Source organism: Hyposmocoma kahamanoa, unplaced genomic scaffold (assembly GCF_003589595.1).
Source record: "Hyposmocoma kahamanoa isolate Upper Pololo Valley unplaced genomic scaffold, ASM358959v1 88, whole genome shotgun sequence".
Classification (NCBI taxonomy): domain Eukaryota; kingdom Metazoa; phylum Arthropoda; class Insecta; order Lepidoptera; family Cosmopterigidae; genus Hyposmocoma; species Hyposmocoma kahamanoa.
This window is the reverse complement of record NW_020654466.1, coordinates 21,164,465-21,185,238: the sequence shown is the minus strand read 5'-3', so window position 1 is coordinate 21,185,238 and position 20,774 is coordinate 21,164,465. Positions and strand designations below refer to the sequence as shown.

Genomic DNA, 20,774 nt, shown 5'->3' with positions numbered 1-20,774 from the left:
AAGTGGTGTTTATTATCATACAATATATCATATATATGTATATCATACATTTTTACAACTATAATGTAATCTTTGTACGTCCGAGTGTTATTGACGGTCTCGTTTGCCCAACGGCTTATTCTATGACCGCTGGATGAGGTGGTCCCGGGGTTGGGAAATGAATTTGACTAAATTGCTTCTGGTCTGGGTGTACTGGAACATGCCTTGACTGAATTCCGTTGCTCTTGTACTCATAATATAGGGAATTTCCTAGTTTGAGACCTGGCAAATGTGTGGTTTGGTCAGTGTGGTTTTCTGGCACGTTATTAAAAACAGTTTTCTTTAGATGGATTTGTTAATAAAGATCAACAAATTCTAACTACACAGAAGTTCTAATTAAAATAGTACATTGTGTATACGGTAAATATGAAATCACTAACGAGTGACTATTAGAAGCCCGAAGCCGAAGGCTAAGGTCTTCAATAACTCGAGTTTTGTACTTTTTACCGTCCGTGATACATACAATGATTTTCATCATATTTTCGAGAAAATAAATATAATGTTATACAAACAACAATTATGGACTTTGCAAATGGCGGGTTTGTTTTTTCAAAGACGCCACTACGCTTTCTAAAACATCCTTTATTCGGCTCCAAGCTCCCACCAGCACGACAATCAAGCCATAAGAGCTTCCTTCAAAATACCACCGCCATAGAAGGTAGCCCAACAGACGCTAGGCGGAAACTTTGGCGAGCCAAACTCGCTGCTCCTCTTGACTTTACCACCCAAGGCCGAAAGTCTTCCCCCGGGCACGAATTACTATGGTCAATGTGGAAATCCCTGAATCGTCTCAGGTCACAAATTGGCCAATGTGAAGACAACATGGTGAAATGGGGATATATCTCCGCGGATCTCCCACGTCGGATGTCTCACTTGCTCCCGTGCCGAATTTGGCAACCAGATGCACCCGCGAAGTCCTGTTAAAGGCATCAGATAGGAGCAGAGAGGTGCCTGCTTACTGGGCCAAAGAAATATCGCACTGATTTGGTATTTTCTTGGTTTTTGTCATTGACTCGACAAAAAGAAGAAGATGACTCGTTCGTAAGGTAGATTTCCCTTAAAGGGACAATTAAGAAACTCTAGGGGTTGCTCTTTGTATAACATTTGTTCACGTTCATAGTTTAGAAATATTATTTCAAATAGTAGAGACTATAAGTGATTCTGCTTGTGATATTCGTGCCAAAGAATTAATAAATATATCATTCGATATACGTCATAATAAACCTCGAGAAAAAAACATTCCTTCAATATTATTAATGTGTGTTTACAGTCTTTACAAATGGCCCGCTTAGTGACTTAAAACGTATTACTGATAACGGCGACCGTAGCGAATTACTGATTCCGTATTATAGTAAAAAAAAAACAAACAAACACCTTATCGACTACGCGATAACGTACTCATTGTTTACAAGCGGCTTATCATCCGTGAATGAGTTTCTACAATAGCATAACGACGCCGAACTGGCATCCTGCCAATAACTGAACAAGCACAGAACATTGGCCATGTGCCAGCGATGACAGTCAGTCGAAACGAGCAGTCCACCACACGACCCCGTGCCTAAAATTTAAAAATATAAAGAAAATAAAAAACAAAACATGTTTCCCCGTGAAAATACGGGATAACAATGGACGATGGTAAAACACGAGTGTGTAACGTGCATGTTTTTGGTTTTCACCTCGATTTCTCTCGCTGGGTATGTCTTGTTGCGTAGTTAGAATTTTCAGCAATATTCTCAAACTTTTAAGTTTGTTACGTAATTGTTGTTGTTTGTGCTGTTGCGGTAATTACAAAAAGTTGTGCTGGTGTGTTTTGGTTGAAGTTTGTTGTGCAAGTTTGTTTGCGTGTATCCATTGTCCGCCGTCACGTGGGCGAGTGGCGTCGTTCAAACTTCTACGGCTTATTTGTTCTATTGTTCTTAACGTAATTGCAGGACTAAGTTTTTCCGCCTTTCAGTAACTTTGAAATTAATTATATAAAACATGAAAAAAAATTATTTAAACTCGCTTTTTAGAATAAGGCTTTTCACGTATAAACATTCCAATTTTAATACCAAAAAGAGCCAAACAATAGCTTAAGTCCTTTTGAATTTATATTTAAAATCGGAGTTTTATGTTAATAAATACAATTACGTAGTTTGTTAAGTCACAAGACGACTAATTAAAAAACTTAAATAAGTTACAAAGATCAAAATTTGTTTTTTGTTTTTTAATGCGCTCAGGAGGACCCAAACGGTCCGTTACAAATAGTGACATAATTGGCATTGCAAAAATTCCGAAAAATAAAATTAATAATATTGTTTTTGTTTTTTTTTTTTGTTTGTTTTTTTGACTACTCATATTTGAAGAACTCTAATGTTATTACTCTGTCAATAAGCATTTTGATCTCTATGGAAAAAAGAAGGAATGCATGCTGTCTGTTTTTGCAAATAAATTTCATAGTTAAGTCAACACCACACTTTTTGCTGTTAAATCTGTATTTTACCGCAAAAGCGATATATTTTTTTCTTACTTCGACTCTATATGCGAACGGTCCTTGAACCATAAACACATCCGTGTTCTTACATGGTTAGGAACCAAGAGTCCAATAACGCTTTTCGTCCTCAGTCATTACCATTACCTTGCTGTATTTTACTGATGGTATCTTCAACCAAGAATATTTCCAACATATCTGACACAATAAGTATATGAAAAAAAAGCAGAATTTTGTAGTACTTGCATATTTGCATCAAACTAAATGGCATTTATGGTTGATGCCACGTATTTAAATCTATATTGTCATTTCTTCCAAACTATTTATCTCTTTGATTAATTAATTCTCCTAAAAATTTCGACATCCTGCGTAGCTTTTACTTTGTCTCAATTTACGAATCCCTCCTGCCATAATTTAAAAAAAAATGGTTTAAGATATTTATTTGTCAAAATAATACACATTCACTTAGCGAGAAATACAAGGCGTCATAAAATTTCCACACAGAGTATGAGTTAACAATTTAAATGAGTTGATAAAATTTGGTGTTCTAGTACAATAAGAAAAAATTCAAATCGGTCATCAGAAAGTGCGCGAAACCGTATTTATTGCCACCCGGAATTATTCTAGTTTGCCACCCTTAGAGGTGGAATATTTTCTTAACATTTTAATGGGACCAATACTGAGGAACCCTGTTTCTAACAAAAAAATAATCATTAAAATCGATTCACAAATTATCGCGGAGTTATCGCGTAACATACATGTAAAAAAAAAACAAAGAATACATTCGAATTGAGAATCACCCCCTTTTTTGAATTCGGTCAAAAACGAAACCATAATCAAGTGTTAAATGTCAATTGCCATGGTGGCACTTTAATAGAAATTAAATATCCTCATAACGTGGAATTTTAATTTCTATTTGAAATTACTGTATTTCCTGGACATCTTTCGATAAGATCATGTCCACCAAAGTATAAAAACCATAACCCACGTCGTACAGAAATGACCTAATTATGGTTAGATAAAATAGTAGTACTGTGGGTACTAGGAATTATGGGCTGAAAAGAAAAATCTGTTTTTATATAAAAAATGCATGTTAGTGCAAAATATTTGTGTGTTTTGTTTATTGTTCACCAGTGATCGAACTAGGCAGACTTTATTTACCTAAAGTTCGAGGAACAGAGACAGAAAGTGGAGACTGCCTTACGTCTACATTTTTTTGTTCCGGATTTTTTCGGGATTCGGGAAATCATTGAAGTAGATTCAAAATTGACGTTATTTAAGATGCGTAGTAGGTAGACCCTACACATTCCGATCACTATTTATCACCAAAGAACGGTTTCGGTCGTATTCCTACTACAATTGTGAAGATGCGACCTCCTTCATCATCATCCCACCTGTTTCACCTTCTTTACTGATTCCTGGCCACTTACTTTTCAAATTTTGAATCGTTCTCGAATTCAATTTCTTCATTATTCTTACGTTTTGGTTCGTTCCGTCTCCATTCCCATTGAAATCCTCGAAGCGAAAGAACGTGTGTATTGAGTAAATGATGTAAAACCTCATATAATTTAATTGTTTTTAAAGCATTGGATATACATATACAGGCTCTTTTGGGCTTGTTCCGTTTCTTTTCCTCATACTTATAAATTTATGTTTACCGAGTCTTGTAATTTTTAATATCAAATCTTTATTACCCTGTTACATGTTAACCCCGAAAAAAAAAGTTAAAAAAAATATCCAATATTTTTTTCACCTCACTAACGTGGAAAAGGTTTTTGAATTCGAACTTCACGATGGACTGTGGTCTACCTAACTTTTTCTTTCGACGAAAAAAAACATAATGCCACGTTCAACTACGCGAATTGTCGTACAGTATATATGTAATATAAATCCGTTTAGTATATTTTATTCTTATTATTGTTGATATTAAATTGACAACGATAAATAATTTTGTTTATTAAAACTGATTTGTTTTCACATGTTTTTCTTTCATCTATCATTTTCCTCACTATAGTGAGATGAAAAGTGGTGTTTCGCTCGGCAGCAAAGTTGTTTTGCGCCTGGTGCCTTGAAACCCTCGCTACGCTCAGGATTACAGTTCTTAGCTTCCTTAGCTTGATCAGATTTCATTACTAGCACTCGCATCGAAAAACAACCTGGCAGCCTTGCATAACAAATAACTATTTGTTACATAAAATAATATACGATCTTTGTATTAATAATTATAACAAGCTAGTGGAGTAATTTCACAAAAAATAATTGAATATCAATTCAATAAAAATTTAATTAATACAGTGAATAGCGACATCTCTCGCCAGGACTGGTAGCTGTAAAGGTACTAACTGGGTGATAAATCTGTCAAAGATTTCTCATAGATGGCGCTACGACTAAAAGGTCGTTGAAAGACCAAGTACAAAGACACGACGCAAGCACATAAAAAAATTCGATAATCCGACCGGATCGAAGGAATTTTTTCTGTGTGTTTTTTCTGAGTGTTCGATCTTTGTATTAATAATTATAACAAACTAGTGGAGTAATTTCACAAAAAATAATTGAATATCAATTCAATAAAAAATTAATAAATAACTATTTGTTACATAAAATAATATACGTTTTTGAATATGTAATTTTTTATTGAAATTTATTTGTAAGTGAACAAAGTGTATTCAGCGTGCGTCTAACAAAAAAGTTAAACGTAAACAATCATCGTTTAAGGCAACAATGAGTCACAGAACACGTGTCCAGTTAAGATGCATCAGTCAATGACTGCACTGACTCACCCCACGTGGTCCTCGACGACCTCGAGTGTATTTACACCAACACGGTCGTGAAATTAGACAATTGTTATACAATATCAAGTTAGTCATAACGATGCAATATTTTAACTGATCGATCTACGTCCGACATCCGTCCGAAACAATGCTGTCAAATAAGTAGTATTCGACAAAGTTAAAAGACAAGTATCAAGTATGAAGCTTCATTCGCATCACGCGTCTTTTCATTTGGTCAAGTATTGCTTATTTGGCAGTAATTGTTTCGGACGGAGATTGAGAGTAGACCTCCAGAATTGAATATTTCTATCGGATACATTTCGGGAAGTGTGCGCAGGACCTTTTCAATTTAGTTCCATCCTCACCGTTCCTCATTAACTACTAAGCGTTTTGCTTCCTCCTTTCTGGTGCGTACGGCACAAGAATGGAATACTCTATGTTTCCGGAAAATTACAATTTGGGGCTATTCAAGACTAGAGTGAATAGGCATTTTTAAGCGTACATCGTCACATCATATCAGGTGAAATTGTGACTAAGTGTGTGTCTATTATTATAGTAATAATAATAACGCACACACTCAACAGCCCCGCACTAGCGACTAGGTTGAGTTACACCCAAACTCTCGAGAGAAATAAATGTAGGCCATACAAATATTTCTTTCGACCCGGGAATCGAAACTGGGACCTCTGCGTGGTAGTCCGTTATGGTAACCGTTCGGCCACGGAGGCAGTTATTTATAAAAACAAGAGTAGACTATTTCGTCACTTACAATACTAGTGGACACAACATTTTTGGTTTTTTAAAAGATCTCTTGTGATGCAACGAACAAGTCGTGCGCCTGGTGGAAAGCGTCACGCGTAGCCATGGCTATTGCAGTGCCAAACAGATTTATCGCAAAGCTCTGAGTAGCACTGGGCACTGCAACTGTTATGGATAGACGTGTCGCTTACCACCAGGCACACGACTTGTTCATCCCGTCGCTTGGTAATATAAACATGAAATCCTGACTCTCCCATGTATCTATATACTACAAGTTTGTAAATTTGTACGAAACCATCAAGACTTATATAAAAACCGTAAAGACATCCCCACTAAATATACATTACGAAATATAAACAGATTAGTACTACCATATTCAAGATTAAATATGCATTTATCTAGTCCATACACCATGTCAATAAAAATATATAACAATCTTCCAGAAATTATAAAAAATTAACAAAATAACAAGATTTTCTTTAAAAACTTAAAGAATTTTCTCATAAATAAAAGTTATTATAATGTAAAAGAGTTTTTAGAAGATAAATTTGGTATCTGAATTTAGTAACTAGTCGATAATAAATATAATAATATAAAGCTGTTGGCGTTGGTATATATCAAATTATATATTAGTAAGTGTAACAATTATGAGACTAGTCCTCTCTTCTACTATTTGCTGTGCCCTGTTCAGGGTCCATAATTTGATCTCAATATATGTAAAACAGATTACATTACAGATGTAATGTACATTATGGAATGCAAATAAATAAATAAATAAATATAAAAAAAAATCTTTTATACCTAAGCCGTGTTAGCCTAATAGTTTGACATACCGCCTCTCAAGCAGAGGCCGTGGGTTCGAATCTCGCACCTCTGACTTTCTCAGAAGTTATCTGCGAAATTTTATTTGAAATTTACCATGAGCTTTTCCTCGTGAAACCTGCACGTGGAAGAAGGGTTCATAACTATCGGAAAACGTGCTAAGGCCCCAACCCGCATCGGGCCAGCGTGCCCAGCAGTGAGATGTATGAATGGGTTTAGATGATGATGATTGCTCTTTAATACTGAATATATTGAAATATTACTTCAGAATTTCCGTTCAAAAACTTTTAAGTAAAGGACAAGATGTATGTGATATAAATAGTATTATTTTGTTTACCCTTAGAAACACTTTAACTATGTATCTAAATAATGAAAATTTTGCTTTTTAATTGTATACTGAATGTTTGGATGTCTTTTTACAGCAATAGTGGAGAATGGTCCGGTGGTGGCGCACGCGCACCCCGCGCCGCACTTGCCGCCGCAGCCACAGCCGCCGCATCAGCCCGTGAGTGATCATTAAGTATTCTCTATGGTCAAACGCCACAAACATTGACCGACTGGCTGAGTGAAAATGAAAAGTGCTTTCTGACGTGATGTTGAGTTGATAAATAGTTTAAATGACACTGTATAGAAGTTCACTTTACAACGCACAGATCTGATTGGACCTGCCACTGCGCCCGTCACCCTGAGACAAGTTGACAAGCCCCATGTGTCTGTAATTTCACCAGCACCCTTACCCTTCAGAATGCAGTTACGCTCACATTTCTGCTTGGCGGCAAAAATAAGTAAGGTGGCAGTACTTCCCTGGACGAACTCTTTCACAAGGAGCTCTACTGCTACGTGATCAGATGACAGAAACCTGACACCGGCCGACTGTGCCAATGCCTGTCAAAATTTATCTTTTAGGCCTCGGGAGAGGCGACAGTCTAAAATAGATATCCGTAACAATAATAATAATTTATTCGGTACAACAGTAATACATGTATTAAAGGTGACACAAACAGACACACAAATTATGAGTTGTACATAAACTGAGAAAAAAAATGGGCAGGACGTACAATCAGTTGCCAAACTAGGGTAACCCTGTACTTTGATGACACGTTTTCGTTCCCAGGCGTCGAAGAACCCGGTGGGCAGCGTGGCGACGGTGACAAGCAACGCGGCGGTGTGCGCGGAGGCGCCGTCGCCGCTCACAGTGAACGGACCATCGCAGCCGCAGGCGCACCACACGCCGCAACACACCGTCAACAAGTCAGTGCACCTAAAATACCGTCCGTCCGGTTTTTCGCAAAACTCCCACTTACACACTTGTATGTTGTTAGGTGTAGGCCCCTCCGGGAATCTCCTGGATTCGTCATAAGCTCGGCGGACGGATTAGCGATCGCGGCAATAGAGAAGAAGCGGAACGAGTCCAACAAGTTCCACCACTGGCTTAGAATGAAAGTAACGGTGTAACGATGTGTGCGCAGTGGGCGAGTGAGCGAAGCGTCGTCGACGCCGTCGCTGGTGCCGGCGCTGTCGGCGGGCAGCTCCGTGGCGGGCAGCGGCGCGCCCACGCCGGCGCCGCTGGCCGCGCCGCAGCCCGCGCCCGCCGCCGCCTCGCTCAAGGCCATGGCGCAGGAGGCCGTGCAGCGAGCGGGCCTCGACGCGGCGCAGCCGCAGGTACCCGTCGCTCCCACCCCAACTAGCGTCTGTCGTGATATCGCACTGCCATTACAGGTGTCGTAACTCAAAATATGTGAAATTTAATATCGTGTAAAAAGTGTATTTTCTCAGAAATTACTCGCTTTCCGTTAAAGATCATTAAAATTTATGTATAGGTTATAGTTTATTACAGACAATTTTCTACCTGTCAAATATAATTAGAAATAAAATGGAAAAAATATTTCACATATTTGTGTAAGGACTATTTTGGCCAGAAATAGATCACATAAAGTGTAACTCATTACGAGTTAAGTAGACTTATAGTATCTTTTAATTATTTCTCACAATATTCTAACGACGGTTTTATTGACGTGTAGAGAATCAAATTTTACGTTCAGTAATGATATAATATTGAATTTCACATATTTTGAGTTGTAGCACTATTGTAATAGCAGTGTGATATCATTACTGAACGTAAAATATATTCTCTACACGTCAAAAAAAACCGTCGTTAGAATATTGTAAGAAACACTTTATGTGAGCTAGTTCAGGCCAAAATAATCCTTATTGAAATCATGAAATTATTTTTTCCATTTTACTTTTAAATATATTTGAGTAATTATTTAAGTGTCTATAATAAACTATAACGTATCAATTTTAATGATTTTTTGCGGGAAATGAGTAATTCGTTTTTCATCAATTCTGAGAAAGTTCTCTTTTTGAGTTAATACAATGTTATATTAACAGAGCGATTCCGTAACTTACACGTATCCACTGCTGGACGTACGCCTCCCCTTGAGCGCGCCACCTCTCCTGGTCACTTTTACTACACAGCGTTTTAAAGAGAATGAGGTTTTAATCGGGCATTTAAAATCAAATGCACACGATTCGTATTCGTTCGAATCAGAGACTACAAGTATAGAAAACTCGGACCCTCTTCGGATCTCGATTCTAATCGAGAAATGACGAATATCGCTAGTACTAGAGAATAATTTCTTTTCGGTTTCGGACCGTCATTTTTCTGATTCAGCAAACGTTTTTAAGGTCAAATAAAATATATTATGCTAAGTGAAAAATAGGACAGTATAACTTAGTGTGTTTAACCATTTTGCATTATTTTTAACATTCTAAACATTGACCTACCAATAAATGGACGTCGGGTTCGCGCTAAAGAGTGTCCGCACCTGTAGGGCGTTAAAATCGCATACAGAGCGTCAATCGCGCAACAGTCTTTATATAATATATAATATAATATATAATATATAACGCACACACTCAACATAGCCCCGCACTAGGGAAACCCTGTGTCGCGGGTGCCATGGACACACACATAGACAACCACAAATTACACCCAAACTCACGAGAGAAATAATTGTAGGCCATACAACTATTTCTCTCGGCCCGGGAATCGAACCTGGGACCTCTGCGTGGCAGTCCGGCATGGTAACCGTTCGGCCACGGAGGCAGTTAATCTTAAGTAAGTAGTAAGTCTTTGTTTGTTCAACTGTCAGCGCGGTTGTCAATTATTCAGTACCAATAATAATAATTTGTAAAAATTACTGCAGTAAAGTGTAAAAACAGGATATTGTGTCATATTTTCACTAAACAATTATATATTATAACATTTAAAAGTGTTATTTTGTGCAGTTTTATAGTATTTGATTTATATATAAATGAATCGTCAATATAAATTACAAAAGCACACAAAATAATCAAATAGCTAACTGTCCTGTTTCTACACATTGCATGCGCAAAAAGTGGAAAGAGACCCATTACGTCAATTTCAAGAAGCTTATATAAACTTCTTGGTCATTTTGAATTATTCGAACTACAAGCGATTGAAATATTTAGAACAAAGAAACTGTAGAGTTGCTTTGATTTTAATCCTATTTTTAAAATGATTTTTTTGTTAAACGTTAGCAATAACTAACAAAATATTGTTGTACTCGTTTTACGGCAGAAGTCAGAAAATACATTTGCCCGAAATAACATTAGCTCGAATTTTCATGTGTTTTTACAAACATTACAAAACAAAAGCTATTTTTGTCTATGTAAAAAGCATCAAAATTATCGAAAGCGTAACAGTTTTGTTATAAATCGGAATTTGAGTTTACATTTAGTTGTAATATCGGTACATTTCTTATAGTACACGCTTATTTTCACATTTGTATGTATGTATCTGCCCAACTCTTTATTATACCTTTAAGTGAATTTGTACAAAATTCGACATAATAATATACATTAAAAAATTTATTAATATTTACGAGAAAGGCTACTTACTTACTACTTACTTATTACTCTTGTGTTCAAGTAATTTTCAGTCGAAGCTAAATATGGTGCATTTTGTTAAGTTTCCAGTAGAAGCTGAATATGGTGTTTTTGGGCCTTTAAATTGTTGTAAGCAAATTTAGGCAGTACTGTAATGACTTTACAATTTAAATTAAATGTTTTAGTTTTTTATATTTCATTACATGTCACTACGTTTGTATAGGTTAACCTCAGACATTTTTTCGTGGTTTTTGTATTAGACCCGATGTCCATTTGTTGTTAGGTCAATGATTCTAAAGCAATGATTAAAATCCATCGGAATTCACAAATACCGACTGGAAGGGTAGTAAAGCCAGGTTGTTGTAGACTTACTTATTGTAAGCTGCGATAGGCCGTAACTTGCATACATGCACACACAAATACACAACAGGAACAAACACTAACGCCAGATCTATTTCGTATTGCAAAACCATAGAAGCACTACACCCTTTCAAAGTTATGATTACTGGTATAAAATAAAACTAAGTTATGTAAACAAAAAGAATTAAAAATTCTGCATTGCTGATTTGCACTTTTCGTCTGTATCTGGCTACTCGCTTGCTGCACCAGATTGTTGAGCTGAGTGTTCACCACTATAATCATGAACATCATAATAACACTAAGTAACAGTTTAAAGTATTGCTTTGATTTCAAAGTAAGTAACTAAAACACTTCTGTTATGGAAGTCTGAAACAACGATGTTACCACATACACCCAGATCTGCGACATTAATAGAAAGGTTAGTTTTCCTAACCGGGGATCGAACCCGGGATCTCAGAGATTGCGACACCATGAAAACCGATGTGCAAGCCGCTCTACTACAGAGGTCGTAAAATATACTTTTTTTTTTCATACAAGTCCTTCAGTCGAAATATTAGGAACAATAAACATAGAAAATAATATAAAAAAATAGCTTAACTGATAGAACAAAAATAATTTATTTTTTTTCTACAGTATTTGTAGAAAAAAAATAAATTTCTACAGTACTTTTAATCGAGGATGTGCCAATGAAGAAAAACAGCAATCCGTTTATGAGAAGTTTATGGAAATTGGTGTGTTGCAGAGTGCGCGGCGCTTAGGCGTGGGCGTGGGGTCTGCGGGCGTGGCGGTGGCGCAGGCGCACATTCCTCCCTTACTCGGCGTGGCGCCCCTCGGCCCGCTGCCGCTTAGCTCGGTTGGTACCGCACCCACATCTTGCATCGCGAAGCTCTCGTCTCCAAGCTTGTGACAAAGTCATTATTAGTGATTCAACGGAAGTGTCAATAACGGAAACAGAAACGGATGTTAAAGAGAAATCTTAGCGTAAACGGAAGCGGATGCGGAAGCGTAAACACAATAAAGCGTGAAATACACAGAGAGCGGGCGCGCTCGGTGTGTTATCGTCCATATAAATACATGGAATTAGACCCGCCGTGGTCCCGACCCGTGTGTTACACGCTTAAAATCTCAACGAAATAGTTCCAAACAAGGCTTAGTTTTGGTTTCATAAATTGTGCTTAAAACAAAGCTGCGAAAAAACGCGCGCCATTGCAAACGTTGTAAACTTCCCATTAACATATGAAAAAGAAACATGTGAAAAAACGTGCGGGATTTCCTTTATTACGGAAGCAGAACTAAGTCCTGTTGCATCACTAGTCATTATCACTAGTTGCCATGGTATGACTAATTGTTTTCTCCGTATTTCTCAAGTGTGACGATGGAGTACCGTTCCAAAGTATTGGGAAAATAAGAATTCACACTGTGGTAAGAAAACTGTAACTAGTGATAATTATTTAGTCAATAATCGCGAAAGTCTGTTACAAAGTGACACAACAAAGGGGTTTATTTTGACTAGTTAACTAAGCTATTCAAAAATGCCAAAAATCATCTCCTATTTCTAACAACCTTGCATCTCTAACGAATGTCGTTAAACTGATAAGTTTATTTGGTTTTCTGAATTGCCAAAATCTAAGAACTCGCGGTTTTCACCCGCGGCCGCCGTGGCTGCGGGACCGCGGCTTCCGTAGAATGTTTTGTGATGTGAATGATAACTGTCTCCGTAGCCGAACGGTTACCATGCTGGACTGCCACGCAGAGGTCCCGGGTTCGATTCCCGGGCCGGGAGAAATATTAGTATTACCTTTTATTTCTCTCGTGAGTTTGGGCGTAATTTGTGGTTAACAATTTTTTTTATATACTGTCAAGTGATGGGACGAACAAGGCGTGACCTACCATCAGGCGTAAGCTACACGCCTGTCCATAACAGTTGCAATGCCACTCGGAGCTTTGAATCACAAAGATCTGAATGGCACTACCAGTACGCCCGACACCCAGAGACATAAGTTGACAAGTCCCATGTGCCTGTAATTTCACCAGCACCCTTACCCTTCAAAATCGGAACACAGTAATACTGACATTATTGCTTGGCGGCAGAAATAGGTAAGGCAGAACGGTAGTGCTACTAATAATTTAATGAGGATATAAATCTAGATGTCTGTAAAATTTAGTAGCACACTTACAACTCATTTTACGTCCATGGTGGGGACGAGTTTCCGATCTGTTCCGCAATCGCGGCGGTTACGTTACCGCACAAACCTGCGGTGTCGTCAGTATTGAAATAATATAGCTATCCCCCAGCCAAGACTACGTGTTAGATAAAGATTCCACACAAATATGATTCAAAGTGTATTCCATAGCATTTAACTTTATTTGAAAAGAGCTATTCCTAGTGCTTTTTGGTCGTTCTTCTCCGGAAAGTCAACACAGTGAACGAGCAGTAGCTTAAAAAAATGACGTTTTCAAGTATAAAATTTTATTTAAGGAATAAATGATTATTTGACTTTGCCATGGCGGGCGCGGGTGAAAACCGCTCCGTGAGTTCTTAGCCTATCAAACACTTCAGAAAACCGGAGTCTATATATGCGTACACAAATTGGTCGTTTATAGGTAGGGTGCGAAAACACATGCTCATTAAAATCATGCTCTCTCGCTCGCATTCACAGCTAGCTCATAGGTATTTGGAAATGCTTCGTGTCAATGAGCGATGTGTGTTCGAGCCCTTAGACGCGTATTGACTTTGTATGTGGCGTGTGCAGGAGCACCAGCTCCAATTCCAGATGATGGAGGCAGCGTTCTACCACATGCCGCATCCCTCCGACTCGGAACGCACGCGCTTCTACCTGCCGCGCAACATCTGCCAGACTCCCCTTTACTACAACCAGGTAATGTCGTCTACACATATCCGTAGATTATTAAGGTGATTAAATAATTTGTATATGCTTAAAGTCTATAGTCTTTTTTTTTAGAAGTAAAATGACAGTTCATTGCGCGGAAGTGTTGCCCGCAAGTAGCTATACTCTAGCCAAATTTGATGTAGAATAAATGTCAACAAACAAAAACATGATTTTTAGGGTTTTCATCTCAGACTCTTTCACAGTTACCACAATTAATATTTTCCCGCAAAATTCAACTAGATTATGGTCAATACTAAGTCTTGAAGTCTTGTTTATAATGAATATTATTCAACAGAAGTTTCAAATCTTCTAAAAATTACATCAATATGACTATAGTCCATCTGCTTAGGTACTTAAATAAATGTAAACAATCTTGAGATGCCTATTTAATGAAATATACATTTATAAAATGATTTTGCCTTACGTTCAAATACAAAATACAAATAATTAGCTTCATATGAAATTGCATGCCTATTTTTATACCTATTGATTTGTAAAGCATGTGTTTCAATAAAAAGATGTATCAAGATTTTTTTAACATTCAATTAAGTACCTAAACAAATGGACTATAGTAATTAATTATTTGTAAAACTGTGCCATCCCTAGTGACTTTTTTGATTTGAAGGAAAAGATTGCAAACATTTGAGTTCTGGTGGTAAATGAAATTCAGAATCGGAAATAGATGCTGGAGGATATAATATGTGGCAAATTAATATAAAAAAAAATACTACAATTTTGTTTCTTTTCATCTACCATTACCTACCATCTAGCAGTAAATATTAAATAGGATGCCAAACACTTGTTTTTATTCCTAAATCATACGTATCAATAGGTATTTTGTAAACTTTATAATAATTGGCTAGGGAAGTATTACTTCTACATAACCCAATTACCAACTTACCTATTTAAATTCCAATTATGTTAGCAGGCCGAGGGCAAAGAAAAAAATGTCCTTTTCCTATGCCATCATTTGTTGCCTAGCAAGGTTTTGTTATTAAACATTCTACATCGAATTCGGCTAGAGTATAGTGATTGCAGTCGATTATCGATTGAGTATTGGTCACGTTATACAATAAATAGCCGAATTTGTTTCATCTGAACAATCACCGGGCCATTATTCTATGGGCAGCATAGGTTCATTTAAATTGTCAATTTATGCAAGTTCATATATACATTAAGGACTATTAAAAATGCGAAGATGAGACATGTTTTGAAGTTTTTTATTATTATTCATTTAATCAAATCCACCTATTCTTATGAAAAAGTATATGAATAAAAATTTGTTTTCGATACTAGTAGGCCAACTGTGAAAGTAAGAATAAAGGAGGCAATAACGCAGTTAGTCATCATTAATGTAATAACATTTACAATTCAGACTTTTTGTCAAAACTTTACATTCTTTCACAATCTATCGATAAAACTGTCGACAACAACTACGTGACTATTTAAAATTTTATGTAAACTGACAACCCCGCAAATGTCAATTTATTCCATCTTCAAAAAGGACAGACTATACAATAGTCATAAATAACGCCGTTACCCTATTGTACATCTCACTGATGGGCACGGGTCTCCTCTAGCCCGCCACGCTGGCCTAAACCGGGTTGGGTTGTGCACCTACTTCAATATATAATATACTACAGCTTCGCCGTGTCACACGTTCATGCATATCACGAAACCTAGTTTTAAAGAAAGCGCTCGCGAAATTTTTTTAAGATGCAGTATCTAGCCATAATTCACTGTGGCAAAATCAAGTTCCGTGAATTGTATGATAGCTAATTACTACTCTACTACTATAAGGAACTCCTAGACAAAAAGTGTTTGTTAGGTGGTTGTTGGAAAAAAAAAAACAAATTCAAAGCTGTTTTACGCCTGACACGGCAGATATGCTAAACATTGACGAATGTACGTAACTTAAATAAAATTCTTGCAGGAATAAAACACATTTAAAAACAAAAGAATGTTATTTAATATCTATCTCATATAATAATAATTATTATTATTATTAATTTTACCATTTTTGGATTACAGTTCACTTAGAACTACATACTGTGGGGTTAAAGCTTTACAAAATATGATCCTAGACACTTAAAATATAATATGTTAAACCATTCATTTTTAAACAAAAAAATTACAGGATTTAGAGAAATAATTTAAAAAAAATAATTAAATCTAAATTTAAAAAAAACTTAAATATGTGTGTCCCGGAAACGAGCTCAGGGAAATGTTGAAATCAGTTGGCACTAATTTCAATACCGATTATCCGCCCGACCCGCCCATGGCAGCTTTACATACATATTCCCAAGGACAACCACAGAATGGTGACAACTGGCCAAATGCCAGTATATATATGTAATAATTTCCTTACGTTTAAAGGGGAACTTCAGCCATGGGGTTCCATTGGTGAAGTCATCACTTTGGAAAAAAACTTTGTAAATAATACATAATATTAAATTTCGTTTCAGGTGCTTTTACCGCACTCGGACTCCGTAGAGTTCTTCCAGCGGCTGTCGACAGAGACGTTATTCTTCGTGTTTTACTACATGGAGGGAACCAAGGCGCAGTACCTTGCGGCAAAGGCGCTTAAGAAGCAAAGCTGGCGCTTCCACACCAAGTACATGATGTGGTTCCAGCGGCACGAGGAACCGAAGGTCATTAATGAGGAGTATGAACAGGTTCGTTTGCGTGACGTTTTTTAAAGATTGTTCTTTAGAAGGTTAAAAATTATCATGTTCAGTTTTGAGTCATCTGTAACTTTCTTTTTTATAATACCAAGTGACGGGAAGAACAAGTCATGAGCCTGGTGGTAAGCGATATGCCTGTCCGTAACAGTTGCAGTGCCACTCAGAGCTTTAAATCGCAGATCTGTGGGATACTGCCACTGCGCCCGTCACCTGGAGACATAAGTCTTATGTGCCTGTAATTTCACCCAGCACCCGACTACTTGCATAATTAGTCCCGCAGACTTCATTTTTTGCACCACGGCTAGGGTTGGCTGGAAGAGATCTCTTATAGAGATAAGCTCACCTTTGTATATGTCCTTTGTAACGTGTGTTTCTTGTGTCTTTTCTTTGTACAATAAAGAATATATAAAATGGAATTTGTAATCAATGCAACAACTACAGCTGAACCTTGCTGTATGCATTCGCGCAACCGTCTAGAAAAGCTTCTAGTGGAGCTTGCTCTGTTAACTTGACAGTTTCAAACAAATTACTACAAATGCAGCTGTGTTACTTTTTTCATTTATTTTATTTATTCCGGTAACAAACAGTCATATACATTTGGTGACATTTCTGACAAGACGAACTATAGACCTATCTCTCTGGCTACAATTGTCGCTAGAGTACTGGATAGCCTACTTAATGTGCAATTAGACAAATATGTAAATTATATATGCGCTAGCCGTCACAGACTCCTGAACGGAGTAGCTGATAGGTGGGACAGCGGTCTATTTAGACACTGGTCCTCCCTTCATTTAAGTTTTCGTACTAACATAGTTATATAAGTTTGTTTGTAATACTAACATTCTATGGATCCACTGTTGTCCGAATTAAATGCATTTTATTTTTATTTTATTTTATTATATACAAACAATTATCTAAGAACACTATAAAAATAGACCTATAGTATTAATTTGTGCAAGTGTTCACATTACAGACCCAAAGATAATAATATAATAAAAATGTGCATTAGAACTAGAGAAGCGCCGAGTACAAGTTTTACCGAGTAACCAAATACCACACGAGTACAATTGTCTAGAATTTCTGGTAATAAATCTCTTTTGATTTTTTAAATATATTGTTGGTTTTACTTTATTATGTCTATAGCTGTAATGCTTTATTTTAACCGAGTACTCTTCTCATGAACCGAGTTATTCGGCCGAGTACGAGTAGTAAAAAAACGGCCGCGTACACTTGAGTACCGAGTAGCAAACAAGTACTAGACACATCTCTAATTAGAACCACTAGAATGTTAGTTATCCCACTTTTTTCTTAAATGTATTTAAGGAATTTACAAACATCAACATCATAGAGACACTTATAGAAAGTACATGATCGCCTGAGAAAGGTATTTTTTGCATAAGTTGTACGACAGTTTGAAACAAAAAGGCCTTTTTGAATGTGAGGAGATACTTATAGAGGAGAGGAGTTACTTATAAAGATCATATTAAAACTAGACTTTACAGACTGTGTTGTTGTTCCAGGGCACGTACATCTATTTCGACTACGAAAAGTGGGGCCAGCGGAAAAAGGAAGGCTTCACGTTCGAGTATAAGTACTTAGAGGACCGGGACTTGAATTGAACGGACTTAAGTCGCGCAGTTCGCGGCGGCGCGAGGACTCTAGTGCGCCGGGGCAGTGCAGTGCTTAGTGCAGGCAGTGCAGTCAGTGCAGTGACAGTGCAATGTTGAGGCTCGGACACTCAGTGACAGTGCAGTGAAAGGCGGCAGCCGCGCTCGATCACATCGGGCCGTTTTAGTTCCTGGTGATAGGCAGAAGTCTACTGTGTAGACGCACCGAGATTCGTACTACCTTTGTTTCTGCCAGTGTTGCGCCGAGGCTGTCAAGTCAGCTCGCTTCTCATGTGATCGCGTTGATTCCATTACTTGACAGTATTTTTTGTATTTGAACAATCGGTTCGTGTTTCTGTGATTGTTGATACGAGATAATCAAGTTGAAAGTGTCGTTAATAAATTGTATAATAGTCCCGCGCTACCGGCAGGTACGTTGTATTGTAGAGATCGATTCATTCACACTGGCACGAAACAAACAAGCGATACTGTTATAGGGTGACACGCTAACCAGAGTTGTGCCTGACGTAGACTACGTTTAGACATAGGAATTCATGTACAAGAAACGAGAAACTCGATAGCAATAGAAATTATTTTCTTATTAGGTAAACTCGCGATTGTGATTAATTTCCTACCGTCAATTGGGCGCGTAGCTGCGTTAGCTTGTCATTCGTTCAGCCATTTATGGGTTGTTAATAAAAAAAAAGTAAAATGTGATATATGAATAGGGCACCCGGGGCCTCCTTGGATGACGCGACAATTTCTAGTCTTGTCTCTGATACACGGTCGGTTGTCTGCCGACGAGACAGGGCTCTAAGTAGTCGCAGCGCATCTTTCACCACACGACACACTTATGAATGGTTAATTGTGTGATCATGCTAATTTTTGTACAAACGACAGATGAATAAAGTATACTAACTCAAATTGTGTAGAAGATTTTTGTAAATATGTTGTGTTGAACACGTACTCTGTGCTGTGGTGATTGCGCGCTTCCACCATCAACGACCAACCGTTTGGATACTATACCCAGCTAGATACTAGTAGAAGGATCTCACGTACATCACTTAGTTTATACTGTGTTTGGACGCCTTTTTGTGGGCACCTCCCACCGAAAGACTAGACTGCATGATTATACTATTTAAATTTTTAGGACTTATTAACCAAGTTTTGATCATTGTAAACTCAACAGAGTACTAAATTATTTCAGTTGGGTTTACCATTAATTTTGTATAGTATTCAAGTGGTCCTACTAAATAATATGCTAGTCTTAGTATCTCAACGCTACAGCGTGCCTATTGACGTAAGTGAAAGTCCTATGTACTGAAAATGTATTCAAGGGCGTTCCGGGGTTTGTTTTTAAACTTTTGTATAGGAATCGGGCATAGTTTGAAATGACTTTATTTTGCCAACTCCCTCATACCATTCAACATGACTGCGTTACACTTGATGGCGTACAGATTGACTCGGCAATATTAGGATTATGACTTTAAATGTTTTTATACCTTATTTTTGTGCCTTTACAAAGGATTATATTATACAGTTGGCAATAAGCAGGTACACGTAAGACTTCCAAGGATATAGCTGAGTGGTGTGAGGGAGTTTGCTTTACTATAGCTACCGTAAGGGTCTCCAGTGTGATGCTATATGTGAGGGTACTAATACACTTTTTCACCATCAGAAATAAAAGAAAATTAAGTTGCTAACATTTTTTTTATTACAACAGTGCATTTAAAATTACGAGGACAGCTAAATCTCCCCAAAGTGACACTGCCAAAAATCGTGAGATTCGAAATTAAGGAAACTTGTACTTATTTTTTTGTGATTTTTTTCTTTACAAGATCCAGCCCTATGGGTGAAAGAGTATATTACCGCTCTCGATACGTAAACGAAACCGCAATAGATTTATACTGCCAGTGGGTGATGGATCGGGAGCTCCGTAAACAGCAAATGTTGAAGTTTTCCATAGTGAGCGCAAATGTGTGGCTGAGCCGAATTGTTGCACGAGTCGCGGGGCTCGGCCGCGGCGACCGCAGCTGCGGCGCGACTGCGAGCTGCGCACGATCTCTATTCCGTGCGTAATGTTGATAGTTTTAACTTTTGTAAAAAGTCTATCGTGAGAAGATGAAATGTGGTAAATAATAATTTAAAAAATTATCTGTACAGTTCTATTTGTATAGAAATAATAAATAACGATTAAAAAAAATTAAAACATGTTGTGATTTCTTCTTACGCTTAGCTGTAAGTGCGAGGTTATAGACTGCGCCGGCGCCGTTTAGAGCGCGACGCGTTTACGCATTTCTTTTTTTTTCTTATTTATTTTTTTATTGAAAGAAATGACTGTTTTATTGTAGAATAAACTGTAAGAAAGCATTTACATATTTTGTTTATTATTATTTACAAAAATATTTTTTACCCGATACTAAATTCAAAAATGCTCTACATCTTTTGAAACCGAGACT

At 37.3% G+C, this 20,774-nt stretch overlaps 1 protein-coding gene across 5 annotated transcripts in view; it reads left to right on the top strand.

Moving 5' to 3' along the window:
- Positions 1-20,506, top strand: part of LOC113235713 (CCR4-NOT transcription complex subunit 3) — a 32,937-nt gene extending 12,431 nt beyond the window's left edge. Inside the window, exons 9-15 of one of the 5 annotated variants that reach the window (XM_026471578.1) lie at positions 7,284-7,366; positions 7,976-8,112; positions 8,331-8,523; positions 11,876-11,986; positions 13,887-14,012; positions 16,490-16,699; positions 18,229-20,506. In XM_026471578.1, coding sequence (XP_026327363.1) covers positions 7,284-7,366; positions 7,976-8,112; positions 8,331-8,523; positions 11,876-11,986; positions 13,887-14,012; positions 16,490-16,699; positions 18,229-18,327 — 959 coding nt within the window. In that variant the 3' untranslated portion in view covers positions 18,328-20,506. Of the gene's footprint in view, positions 1-7,283; positions 7,367-7,975; positions 8,113-8,330; positions 8,581-11,875; positions 11,987-13,886; positions 14,013-16,489; positions 16,700-18,228 lie in introns of all 5 variants that reach the window. The other 4 variants (XM_026471573.1, XM_026471574.1, XM_026471575.1 and 1 more) reach the window with 4 other exon arrangements.
- Positions 20,507-20,774: the final 268 nt, after the last annotated feature.